At 33.9% G+C, this 13,696-nt stretch overlaps 1 protein-coding gene across 1 annotated transcript; it reads left to right on the forward strand.

Moving 5' to 3' along the window:
* The first annotated feature begins 2,457 nt into the window (after positions 1-2,457).
* LOC133305632 (F-box protein 7) lies at positions 2,458-12,698 on the forward strand. The gene is made up of 11 exons (XM_061505892.1): positions 2,458-2,703; positions 3,036-3,122; positions 3,254-3,366; positions 3,945-4,061; positions 4,143-4,239; positions 4,665-4,738; positions 9,148-9,201; positions 9,288-9,389; positions 9,574-9,632; positions 11,530-11,740; positions 12,395-12,698. The coding sequence occupies exons 1-11, from the start codon at positions 2,688-2,690 to the stop codon at positions 12,452-12,454; spliced, it is 990 nt and encodes a 329-aa protein (XP_061361876.1). The 5' UTR covers positions 2,458-2,687; the 3' UTR covers positions 12,455-12,698.
* The last annotated feature ends 998 nt before the right edge of the window (positions 12,699-13,696 follow it).

Genomic DNA, 13,696 nt, shown 5'->3' on the forward strand with positions numbered 1-13,696 from the left:
GATAACTACTGTGTTTGTTTTTTTGTTGTATTTTCGTCTTTCAAAACCCAAAAAATATATTTACATTGCTCTAGTTTATATCTCAAGTCTCAAAGCTTTAATTTGCCCCATTTTCCAGTTTCTCAATTCATTTTTCTTAAAATTCACAAATTCTTCAAACTGTTTTGTAAAAAAAATATTGTAGGAATAATAATATGAATTCATTAAATCTCATATTATTTGTGATGCGAAATAACACCTCAACGTTTGCTCCAACTTGCCCCTTGGCAAGCATATGACCCCTAATATTAGGTCCATTTTAGAGGTGACAATTAAGTTGAACTCGACAGGTTAATTCGTCAAAACGAGGCGAGATAAATTATATATTTCAACCCACCAATCCACCTCAACCCGTCCCGCTTAATTGAGGGTCAAAACGGGTTGATGATGGGTCGGGACAGGTTGGCTAGTGGGTCAGGTTTTTTTTTTTAATATTGGGTAGTACTTTATTTGTTACTAAGCTTTTGTGATATGAAATTTTTTGTATCTTGGTACTCCCCTAGAAATAAATAAAGAAGAAAAACTTTATTTATAACAAAGGTTATCCATATATGGAGGCAAGAATAAGTTTCTAAGAAATGTATAACTGAATATTAGTATACATTTAGGTTTGAGATTGAAAAAAAATTAAGGGGATTGTGAAATGAAAATAAGTAATAGTATAAAATTAATAAAATATAATTTATTTTTAATTTATTTTATTTTTTAGGCGGATTGACCCGGCAACCTACCACAAAATGGTGAGGGTTGAGATTTTTAACCTATATCAAAATGTGGGACGAGGCGGGTCAATCTGTTTTTTAGCAAGTTGGTGGCGGGGAAGAGCGAACCGACCCATTTTGCCATCTCTAGTTCATTCCATTGATCGAGAACAACACAATTTTTTTTATTACTTTTGTTTTTCTCAGGCACAACTTGTGCATTATTGTTTTCTATTTTTCTTTTTGGACCCACAATCAGAGGTTATTTGACCATTGTGCCCTTTTTTCATTTAAAAAATATCATTTTGCCATCGTTCTAAAATTATACATCTGTTTGACTAATATACTCGAGTATATGACAATATACTCGAATATATCAAGTCTTATGAACATATATCCGAGTATATGATCCAGATACTCGAGTATTTGTTGTTCTTAGACATGTACTCGAGTATATGGGCATGTACTTGAGTATATGTTTAAAAAAAATTTTACAAAACTTTTCCAATGCGTAGCTCTCAAAAAGTTATGTGAAATAAAAAAAAGCATCTGACTTGGACAGTCAAAAGTTATGGTCTTCCGAATTTTTATTAAAAAATTCCAAAAATTTATAATGCCAATAGATTTTTTGGTACCCACGAAGCTCTTCCTCACGTTACTCATAATATTGGACTTGACTCAGGTAACCTGAGGAAGAGCTTGGTGGGTATCCCAAAACCTATTGACATTATAAAATTTTGGAATTTTTTTAATAAAACTTTGGAAGGCCATAATTTTTAATTTGGGTGTCCGAATCAGATGCTTTTTTTTAATCCACATAACTTTTCAAGAGCTACATATTAAAAAAGTTTTGTAGAAATTTTTTAAATATATGCTCGAGTACATGCCCATAAACTCAAATACATGACCAAAAATAACAAATACTTTCATATCTAGGTCATATACTCGAGTATAAGTTCATAAGACTTAATATACTCAAGTATATGGTTATATGCTCGAATATATTAGTCGGTCAACACTCAAATAAGAGCAGATATATATTAGCCCACAATAAGATTGTGTGGTTGCAGATTCGTACTTCGGAGATATAAATAGTATGCAAAATAAAAGTTGTTACAAGCCTACATCCTTTAAAAAAAATTAAAAAGCGGTGACACTTTTTCGAGGTTAAGAAGAAGAGAAAACGTTACTCATGACGTAAATTTGCGTCATTGTAGACGAAATAATATTATTTTATTTGATATATAATTGATGATTTTTTACAATTTTTTTCTATAAAATTAAGAAAAGAGAGAAAATAAACAAAAGATTATAAAAAATAATCAATTATATACTAAAATAACAATGTTTTATCTAAAATAACACAAAGCTATATCATTTAAATGACAAATACTTATTTACAATAATTTAACAAGATTTTGATGCCATGATTTATGACAGAATAAATATGTGTTTTAATTAATTTGATTAAAAAACCACTTGTTAATAATTTTTCAATTTTTTTTTATGAAACTAAATATTAGAAAAAATAGTCACTTTTTTTTATAATTTTTAAAAAGTTAAAAAAATATTAATTTTCTCTCTTCGTTTCTCAAATCCTTTATAGAGGTAGAAGATCACATAAAATAAGTAAATCTCTTCTAATAATATTTTTTTTCATACATACGATCAAGGATATGAACCCTTACTAACATACTCACTATCTATCAACCAACAATGCTGCACTTTGTTGCTAATAAACTATGCTTTTGGTACTGAATTTAACAGCCCGCCAAAGCTGTAGGGCGCGTACCGTCTCTGGTTAACATCGATACGTCACCGTTTTGTGAGTGTTGGCGGTTCTATTATGCAATTGTTCTGATTTTCTGATTCCATTTCATTCCCTTCTCGTTCTTCTCAATTTGCCTGCGAAATTCGTGAACGAACCTCACTCTGCTGCTACACCCCATGGCCTCAGGATCAGGTACAATTGGATTTCCTCTCCCCACTTCACTCCTCATGTTCTTCAATGTTCTAGATTTTGTATTGGGCATGTATTCATACACGATTGATTTTTCGAAGTTATCAAATCTTTACAATTCTGGGTTCTGGGTATCAATTACTCGTCGAGAACTTTCTCAATTTTGATATGGGTTTTCGAATTTTAGATAAATTAACAATTTAAGGTCAGCTCTTCAGCTGAATTTGCATTCAAGGTCATTTCATGTTTAGAAATTGGTTTTCTGCGAATGAGTAATTAACATTGAGCATATCTGAATCGATTTTAAATTGTTATGTATTTTGGTCTTTTTGCAGATTTTGCGTTAGCAGTCCCTTCTGAACTCGAGTCAGTTTTGAGGTTGAAGACTGTTGACTACTTTGTTACGAGGAGGCCATGGCTTGGTATGTATCACGCTGCTGAACTGGTTATTTTGGCCTTTATTTTTCTATTGTAGTAGTTATATCGTTTGCTCTGTCTAGCTGTCTTATTATATTCATTTCTCATTGATTCTCTGCGTTTTTTTTTTTTTCAGATCTTTATGGAGTTAATGTGAGACCTGTTGCGCCATTTGGAAGTGCTAGTAGAAAGCCTTATGTGGATTCTGCACTTATACATCGTTGCTTACCGGATGAGCTGCTCTTTGAGGTATTTCATATCGTCAAGTTACAATTTTTGGTTTTGACCTAATGGCTATTGTTGACAGTGAATTGTGTGGGACTAGTTACTTTGTGCTGTATACTACTTCAGATCAGTCACATGTGATCTAAGTATTTGATGTAGGGCTGTTTGGTCATGTTTATGAAATTATTTTAGAACACATTATTAAAGAAAGTTAGCAAATATTCTCTCCCTACACTGGAAACTTGTGAGGTTATCCGTTTTACATTCTTGAAATCAGCTCTCTCTCTCTCTCTCTCTCTCACACACACACACACACACACACACACACACCTCTTTCGAAAGAGAGAGTCTGTGCATTAGATAGTAATTTTTGCATTGTTTTTGGTCCTACAGCATTGAGTGCAGAAACTGTTTTTATAATAGGAACCATAATATGAATCACCTAAATCTTTCACTTGTTTAAAACTTGCATGAATCTCTCTTCAAAGCCTTTTTACTGATTTTTGCACAAATCAGATGCAGTGAAAATTCATATGTAGAATGGCTATAGTTGTATACAAGAACAAACTCTCAGAGAGATATTTACTGAATTTATTTTGTAGGTATTTGCTCGAATGACTCCATATGACTTGGGAAAGGCATCTTGTGTATGTCGAAAATGGAGGTACACAATTCGTAACCCTGTATTTTGGCGCAATGCATGCTTGAAGGCTTGGCAGGTAAACTCAATAGAGGTTTTGAATATGGAAGTTTTACTGCATAAGTCTTTAACTTCTGATTATGGAGCCTCTTTTATGAAGCTCTCTGGAGTGGTAGAAAACTATAAGATACTTCAATCAAAATATGATGGCTCATGGCGGAAAATGTGGCTCTTACGACCGAGGTTGCGGACTGATGGTAAGAGAAGCTATCTCTTATTGTATAATCTTATTTTCTGCTCCTCATATTGATTGGCAACGTGTGATGGTTAAGTTTTTTTATCCTAATTTAAATAAATGCTGCATAGAAGTGTATCATGTTTAAAGGTTGGATTCTGATGTTGATTAATTACCTCCCTTCCCATCCACTGCAGAAGACCAAAAATAAAATAAATAAATAAATAAGTAACTTAATATGAAAGTGAACTGTAATGCCAAGCTAAAAAAAGATGCACATGATTTTCCTATTCCTTTTAAGTTCTACTTTGTTGGCTAAAGCTAAAAAGAGATGCACATGATTTTCCTATTCCTTTTATGTTCTACTTTGTTGGCTAACCCTTTATCTTATTATGGGTCCCTGGATTTACCCTTTACCCTTTATCTTACTATGCTCCCACCTCTCAGGTCTTTATGTGAGTAGAAATACCTACATTCGAGTTGGAGTTGCAGAGTGGAAAACCACTAATCCAGTTCATGTGGTATGCATTTATATTTACTTGTATTGCTAGGCAATAGACCAATACTTTTACTTTTGTTAATCTTTATTAGCTTGCCATTAAGTAGCATGTGATTGACTAGCTTTTCTGTCAACTACTTATCAATATCATGTTTTTGGAATAAGATGCTTGCAGCAGTGTGCTTAGTTATAAATAAATTCGAAGTTTTAGGGAGTGTTTTCTTTACTTTTGTTTGGTTAATACATTTTCATTAATAATTACTAAAATGTTACATTGTTTTTGTTAGAGAAATATAATATAAAACCATTAATGTGACTTTACTTAACAGTTTAAGTTTTTGGGTTGAATTGGTTCTTTACATGGTATCAGAGCCCCTCTGTCCAAGTGGTCATGAGTTTGTTCCTTATTTCCCCCCATTCTTTTACAATACTCTCAACAGAAATAATGATGGACCCAAAGAACCATGTGGGCCTGCTTTTGTTAGTTAGGCATAGTAGTGTTAGTTAGGGTAAGGGGAATTTCAATAAAATTAGTTAGTTAGGTGATTGGTATCTGAAGTATGTTGATAAAGGTAAATAACATAGTTGGGGGTGGTTAAGGAGAGAGAAATGGAAGAAAGTTAGTTAGGGAGGATGCTGCATGGCAGGCTATGAATGGGGCATAGTTATCAAATGCGGATTACGGTCGGTCGCTGCCGACCCCGAAAATGTTATAGCACTATGCAGGTTGCGGTATAGTGGAATAAAATCTAGATATATCACACATATAAATGCTCAAAAATAAAGACACTCATAATGAAATATATAATCAAAATCTAGATATATCACACATATAAATGCTCAAAAATAAAGACACTCATAATGAAATATATAATCACTATCATATGTATAATATAGAGAAATATGAGTATTTGAAACAAGTTATATGTATAATATAGAAATGAAATTTGAGGTTCACTATCACTATCTTCCGGTGTTTCTTTCTAGTTTTTATTTTCTGTTTCATGGCTTCTCTCAGCCATAGTAATTCATATTTTCGTTGATTGGTGACTATAAGGAGCTTGTCTCCATTTTTGTTTCTTCAATTCTAAATCAGTAAATTGAGGCTTCATCATTTTGGTATCAAAGCACTTCCGATCCAGCGGATGCTTACTGGTCCAAAATTTTGAGGGAGTGAAAACCATGGAAGTACATCTTGAAGCTCTGGAGAAAGCAAGCATGTCAGAATTCAAAGAAATGATGCAAAAAATGTTGAATATTTTAGATGAGTTGATAGAGAACAATGAGACACCAACCTTTGAAATCAAGGTGCACGTTTTCAATGGCAATGTTCTGACGGAGAAGGTGGAATCAAGTGTGGTTTCAAAACCAAAAACCGCTACAGGAAAAAGGGATAGAAAACAAAGATGGGTTTCACGATTGGTTTAACAGATCATAAAATATTTTCAAGGCTTGCTCCAACAATGATTGCATTCAAAACCAACAATCATTGAGGCAAAAAATGGGGAGGCGCTAGAGACCGAGAATGGGGTACAAAAGATTGAGGCGGAAGATGAGTTGTAGAAAAAGTTCATGACAGAAGGAATGGAATGGGGAGGTGCACTCAACTTCCACATATGGATGACAATGGGTCATGCCTAGTTGAATAGCTGTTATGCCTTGTACATGATGGAAGAAGTGAGTTGGGGGAAGAAGGAAGGGGAGAATTGGAACTCTGCCTAATGAGTCTGAATTTTGACCTAATGGGTTAGACCCAAAAGAAAGGGTGGTTGGAAGGAAAAAATAGGCTCCACCAACCCATTTAGGTCACTTCAATAGTTATGTTGGACTAGGACCCACAAGTTGTAGCGATTAAATCTTTGGAATGGATTGTGAAAATAATAATGGGTCAAGAGAAAGGCAAGCTGCAGGGGCCACAATTAGTAGACCAAGAACACGAGAGACAATTTGTGTGGGATTTCCTTCCACGATTCAATCATGTTAAGGTTAATGTAGCTAAAATTACTCTGTTTTGTGGCAAAAAAATGCCATAGAAAACAGAGCACTAAGGATAACGAAGACACAACAATTTTCAATGGTCCAGTAGGATCCAATGCAATTCTTCAGCTTCAAGCATAACAGGGTCAATATGCTTCAAATAATGGGATCGGGGTGGAATACACTTGTGGCATGATCTTGGCTCTTCTGTCACCTTGAGGACAAGGTGAATTTTGGAGGGGGAGTGTTGATAGGCATGTAAAGTATGTTGATAAAGGTAATATCAGAATTCGGGGTGGTTAAGGAGAGAGAAAAGAAAGAGAGTTAGTTGGGGAGGATGCTACGTGGCAGCATAGTTATCAGTATTGTACAATACACGATACAATACAATTCACAAGTTCAGCAATACGTATCGAGGGGGTGTATTGGAAAGGGTGTTGTATCGGACAATACAATACTGTGTCGTAACATACGATACATATCGTGTATAATACGATACAAAAATTAAATCAAAATTTGTAACTTTTAATATAAAAAAATAAATAAAGATTTGATTTGTGATTTAAATTAAAAAAAAAATTAAAAATTATTATTAATAAGGTAAAGAAAATAAAAATTTGATTTGTTATTTAAACTCAAAAATCAATCCGAAAAATATGTATTAATAAAGGAAATAATTAAATAAATATTGTAAATCTCTTCAATTTTCAGAATAAAAAAATAAATTAATAAAAAAACTGATTCAATTGAAGCTACAAAAGGTTGCATAAATAGAAAGCAAAAAAGTGTGTTTTCAAAATATCTTTACTGAGTTTACTTTAGCCTTATAAAGTCAAAAAGTTTTCAGCAAGAAAGATTTTTTTTTTTTTTGAAAACCATTCAAAGGCTATAAGCTTCGAGCGAATATAGCCAAAACCATTCGGTGCCTTTTTGAAATTTGGATTTATATAATATTAATTATATTATGTAATTTTAAATTATTTTTTATTATATTTCCGTATCTTACGATTCGACACGATTCACAATACACGATAAAAAAAATCAGCCAAACAATACACAATATTTATTGCGATTCAACAACCTTGCATGGGGAAGGAATTTTGTGGGGTATGGGAGGTGAGGATTATTTGAGAATGGGAAGCTGATAAAAGTTGGGGAATATGTTAAGTGGGGTAGGCATGTATTGAGTAATTGGGAGAATTAGGGGGTAAGAGGCACGGCTGGCAGTCCTCTGGTGTTTCTATCTAGTTTCTAGTTTCCGTTTCAAGGTTGTTCTCACTTCTCAGCCATATTAGTTCATATTCTTGTTGATTGGTGACTGTAAGGAGCTTATCTCCATTTCTGTTTCTTCAATTCTAATTCAGTAAATTGAGGTTCATCATTAGGTCATTGGGATTATAAATATAGTTGAGAGAATACATGTAGAGGAGTTAGATAGTTAGTAAGAAGAGAGGCAAGGCCAGAGACTAGGATTTCTCTGGAGGTTAAGTTGGAAGAGAGAGTCTATTATTGTCTACCTCACTCATCTCGAAACTCATCTGTTCTCTGATGAGAGGAATTTATCAATCAAGATTCAACTTGTACTCTGTATTTTCTCATTTCTAAATTCTTGAGTCAGTTTTTTATCAATGAAGATTCAAACGCAATTCTTGAGCCAATTTCAATCATATAGCTGTAGCTTGTTCCAGATTGTTCCTTGGAGCTTATGTGCTGTTTCATTTGACCATTTCTCTACTTAAATGTCGGAGTAATAAGACAAAATGTGGGCCAACTCATCCATGTAATGAAAAGCCAAAAACAAAAGGAAAATGTGGAACAAAAGACAGCTAATCGTGAAAAAGCCATCATCCACATATAACAGGCTTTAAAATGGTTTTCATGCAATCATTATTGCATGAAAAGAAGCATGCATGAATATCATTTTCGGTTTGAAAAAAATAATGCACTTAAGTGAATTTCAGCTCATGAATTAACGTATATGAATCAGAGCTCAGAAGATAATGTGGAAACTGAATTTTGGGTATGAACCTTTGATTGATGAATCCCATGAGACTCTAGAGAATGCTCAACATTAGAGGGCTTTTCATGTAAAATTTGGTCCCCCCCCTCCCACCCCCACCTGCAAGTGTGTTTTGCACATTTATTCTGTATGTGCTAGGATAGTTGCTTGATCTGGATTTACCACATACTATTTGGTGCCTCTTTGTCACTCGTAAACTTCAATTTACAAAGCGAAATCATTGTTTTTTTTTTTTTTTTGCAACTGAGCAATGCATCTAGGAAGTTTCCTAGACCCATTTAAAGTTGTTTAAGAATGTGGGTTTTATATATGTTTGTCAAAGAATTTGAGTATACAAGTAATACCTTTGTAATAGCAAACCATAAGTAAATCTTATTTTGTTTTTCATTTATTCACATATTTTTTTATATATAATTTTTCTCCCTATTCTGCAGGTCTGCTATTTCCGGTACATGAGATTTTTTCCGTCTGGGCGATTTCTTTACAAGGTTATAAATCTGTGCTGTCTTAATGCATTTAAATTATATATTTTCTTGTATCTGATTGTTTGGGATGTTAATTTTGTGTTATCTAGAATTCTTCTCAAAAGATCAAGGATGTGGTGAAGTTCATGAACTTTCGATCATATAAAGCAGACTGTGTTTATAGTGGCCACTACACATTGTCAGATGACAAGGTTATGTTTTAATTTTTGTCAAATTATGTAATTGAGTTTTTCCAGCTACTAATCTGTCTCCTTATATTCTCTTTAATCTTAATTATATGCAGAATTGAAATTTTCTTTCAAGGAAATTATTGCATATGATTTATATTTCTTTATTCAGATGTTGATGCATTTGCAATTGATACTATCATTGCAGGTTGAGGCTGCTGTCTTGTATCCAGGCATGCGACCTACTGTTCTGAGGATGCGCCTGAGGTATTTGAAAAGAACTCTTTTATTCCCTGTCTAATTAGGTTGGAATTTGATGTGCCATTATACTCTTGATAAGAGAATAGATCAAATATTCATTAAAATTATCTTCTAACTGGTGGAGGATGAGATGTTGAATTCAGAGAAATGTTTCCACTTTGATAAGTTAAAGGTTGTTTTGAATTGGAGTTTACCAATATTCCATTGATGCCCCGTAAAACAATTCTCTCGATTCCCTCCCATCTCCAACCCCAAATATTACATACCTCTTCAGTATGAAATAAGAAGCCAGCATTGTTTGTGCTTGTGAAGTGAGCAAAACAGAAAAGCAGGATAGAATAAGTTGTGATTGGATGAGAATGATCTGAGCTGAGGACAGTTTGTTATTAGGAATTTACTACCATTGTGTTGTCTGACATTCATTTATTATTTCTGAAGCTTCTTCTAATGCTTTAACATCTGTACTGGTTTAGAAGAATAGGACCCGTGTGACCCAGGAAAAGTAGTAATAATGGAATAACTATAGGTGAATAGTCAATAAAGATAGAACATAGAAGATTGAAGTGGACTATGGAACAATGAAATTTAGGCCAAATCTATAGTGTTTCAGATATGAAGTCTTGGTCAGTATGATATTCACTTAAAATTGAATTTAGCCACCCAATGGGTGTAGCTCAGTTGACAACACAGGCTGAGTAGGTGGGGAGAGAACCTGTGTTCGATTCCCATCGAATACATTTTTGGAGAGGGGCAAAAAGCTTTAATTGTGACTAAGTCCCGACTTGGGATTAGTCTCATATCTAGTTCAAAGAGTTGAAGCTTATGGGTATACCCGGAGGGCCATTTTGTCTCAAAGAGGTAATTAGAGTCGGTATACTAAAAAAAAAATTGAATTTATCCAAAAACTGATTACAAATACAAGAGTTCCCGAGGGCATTTTTGTAGATGGGTTCTAATAAGCCTGGCATCCTAACCATCCAATTACACATGCTAGTCACGTGACTTTATAAATGACTTTAGAACAACATAATTGACAAGAAAAAGCCGGAAACTTGAAACGAGACAGCAGAAAACACTGTGTCTTCAGACAAAATCAACTGCAAAGCTGACTGAGGTTGATCCAAAATACAGAGATTGAAGGAGTTAGCTGAACTCTGTTAAGGAAGGAAGTCAGATTTCTTCTACAAAACACATGAATTAGATTAATATTCCAATCTCGTTGGAGATGGAGGCGAATGTCCCCAATAATGTTACCACACAGGTCGCAAGAAGAACACTATCCTTTACCAGATGCAACACAACACTTCTGAAGAGTCAGACTCAAAAAATATTACATACCCAGATCATCAAGCTTGGATGAGACCACCTTTGATAGCGCACAATTCAGCCTGCATGTTAAGTGAGTATCAGCAAAGAACCAAAAAAGAACGTATTTGACCACTACAAATAAAACATAAGAGAAAGTGTAATATTAAATAAATAAGCCTGACCTGTACAACATCCTACCATGACAATATTTGTACTGTGATTACCTTAATAAGTCTATAAATCACTTAAAAAATAATTTGTACAAAATTATAATAAAATCATCGAAATCCAAAATATAATTATAATTTATCCTTCTTTATCTTACATCACTTTGATATGTCCACTTGGCATTTTATAGTTGTGGAAGATTTGTTTGCATGAGCTTAAACAGTTGTTCTCTGAAAAATTGAATATAGAAACAGAAGAGTTTTTTATCCTTTGAAATTAGCTTGCATTTAGAGAAAGAGAAGGGGAAGTGTGTAGTTTGTTGGATTTTGCATCTTTTTTATTCTTTTGAAACTCAACTTTCCTGACAGTAAGAGTTGAACTTTTCTTTTGCACTATGCTTTCTTCTATGGATCTACCTGTGGTATAGGTTAAGAGGAACAACTGCAGGGGCTAACAATCGGATGGATTTGATATCACTTCTCACTAGTGGTGTGAACAGTAGCGAGGCAAGTTCACCTGAGGAGGACATTCTTGGTGTTGTTGGAGGATGGCAGGATGATGAAACACACAACCCAGATGTGCCAGCAGTCTCACATAAGAGGGGCATGACTGCCTTTGTCTTTGTTCCCTTCGAAGAGGTACATTTTTGTCTCACTTTTAGTCTTTTTCCTATTGGCTTTCAGGTTTCAGCAACCTAATTGAGCAATAAACTTTTTAATGAGCCCCTGCCTTCAATGAGCGTTTCATCTCTATTTTTGTTTTTGTCTAAATAATGTCTTCAATGGTTTTTAAATTAATGTTATAAAGTAAAAAATTTCCTTAAACTCTATTTTAGGCTTTATATTATTTTTATTAAAGGGATAGTTTTCTTTTTCCTTCGGTAGACAAGGGATAAAGTTCATATATGTAATATCATGCTTTAATAAGTCCTTTAACTTCAATTTTAGTCAATCAAGTACATTAACTTTGTAAAAGTTATTAAAATTGAAATTTTTTTGCTTAACGTTGTTTAAAAATATACATTAGTTGCTAGCATATAAGTAGGTTACGGTGGATGACAGATTAATATTACTAATAAGTACAACCTGATTCTCATATTTTTAAAATTACTTTTCTTTTATCTTATGTTTGTAGAGGAGCATGTTAACACTTAACGCAAGTGATAATACCCCACGAAAGGCCAACGAATAATTATTAAAAGAGATTCTTTGGTTCCTGTTTAGGCTCTTATCACACTTCGTTCTCTCTGAAATCTGAATACTGCTTAAATTTTTATTTTATTTTTTGTGCAGGTGGAGACATCTGTTTTGAATCTTCCTGTGGAGAAAATGGATTATTTTGTACCTGGTTGAATGATGCCTCAAAATAAAGCTGGTGCATTCGTAAATATTCCGTAAGTTTTAATATTAGGCCATTGGAATTTGTGTAATTATATGTATGGATGACAATGGGGTGTTGAGATTGATTCTGGGTTCATGTTGCGGAACTATCTTTCTATTCTGCTTTCTGCACTTAGATTGATGATGGAATCTTATTCTCTATAATAATACCGATTTGTACATAAGGGGAATAATGTAGTTTGTTGCAAATAATGGATTCAGATGTTTAATTGTTGTCTTTCGAATCATAACATTATTCATTCGAGAATTTAAATAATTTTTTTTCTCACTGCGTACACTTTTGATTTACACGAAAATGGTCCAGATATGTGATGCGCTGAGAATTGACATGATTTTTTTTTTTCTAACCTGTAGTTTGATTTAATTTTTGGTGTCATTTTGCAGTTCATTCTTTATAACGTAATTATTTTGTATTTTTATATGTTAACTTCAAAAAAAAAATTGACATGATGTGTGTATATATAGACTTAGTTATAAAGAGATTAGATGATAAATTATAAAAATGAATTCTCCGGCATAAAAAATCAGAATGGTTGCTTTTTTAAAAAACGAATTTACAAAAACTCAACTATAAGTCAAGGGTTTTTTTTTTAAGGTAGTCAAGTTATTTTTAGTTATCCATTATTTTTTATTTATAAAAATCACTTCATTTAGGGTGTGCATGACAACCATTCTATTTCCGAGCATTGTTTCTGAAAAGAAACAATTCCTTTTTATTTTTGTGCCTTGAAACAGTTTCTGAAAAAAAAAATGTGTTTGATAACATGTTTTATTTTTATTCCGAGAATGAGAATTGTGTTTGATAACACAACAAATAATATAATAAAAAACAATTCCTATTAAATATAAAAAAAATTTGGATCATCACTTTTCTTTTCATATGGCGTGGTTGTGGTGGTGGCGGCGGCGACGGTTGTGACGGCAGTGGCTGCGATGATGGTGGTGGTAATGGTGGCAGCGGCGGTGGTAGTGGTGGGGATGGTGGTGGTGGAGGTGACGACAGTGACTACGACAATGGTGGTGGGTATGGTGGTTGGTGGCGGCAACAATGGTAGCAGTGGCATGGTGGTGGTGGTTGTAAAGGCATCATGGTGGTGGTGGTGGCAGTGGCTGCAGCGGTTGTGGTAGATGATAGTGGTGGTGGTGATGGTGGCGGTGGTGTAATGGTAGCGATGGTGGTGGTGGTTGGTGGCC

Source organism: Gastrolobium bilobum, unplaced genomic scaffold, assembly GCF_033153095.1.
Source record: "Gastrolobium bilobum isolate Gb01-03AN ecotype WA unplaced genomic scaffold, APGP_CSIRO_Gbil_v1 utg16477, whole genome shotgun sequence".
Taxonomy (NCBI): domain Eukaryota; kingdom Viridiplantae; phylum Streptophyta; class Magnoliopsida; order Fabales; family Fabaceae; genus Gastrolobium; species Gastrolobium bilobum.

Coding starts and splice junctions, on each gene's coding strand:
- LOC133305632 (XM_061505892.1), top strand. Junction 9,202..9,287: donor CTGGGCGATTTCTTTACAAG/GTTATAAATCTG, acceptor TGTGTTATCTAG/AATTCTTCTCAAAAGATCAA. Junction 9,633..11,529: donor GTTCTGAGGATGCGCCTGAG/GTATTTGAAAAG, acceptor CCTGTGGTATAG/GTTAAGAGGAACAACTGCAG.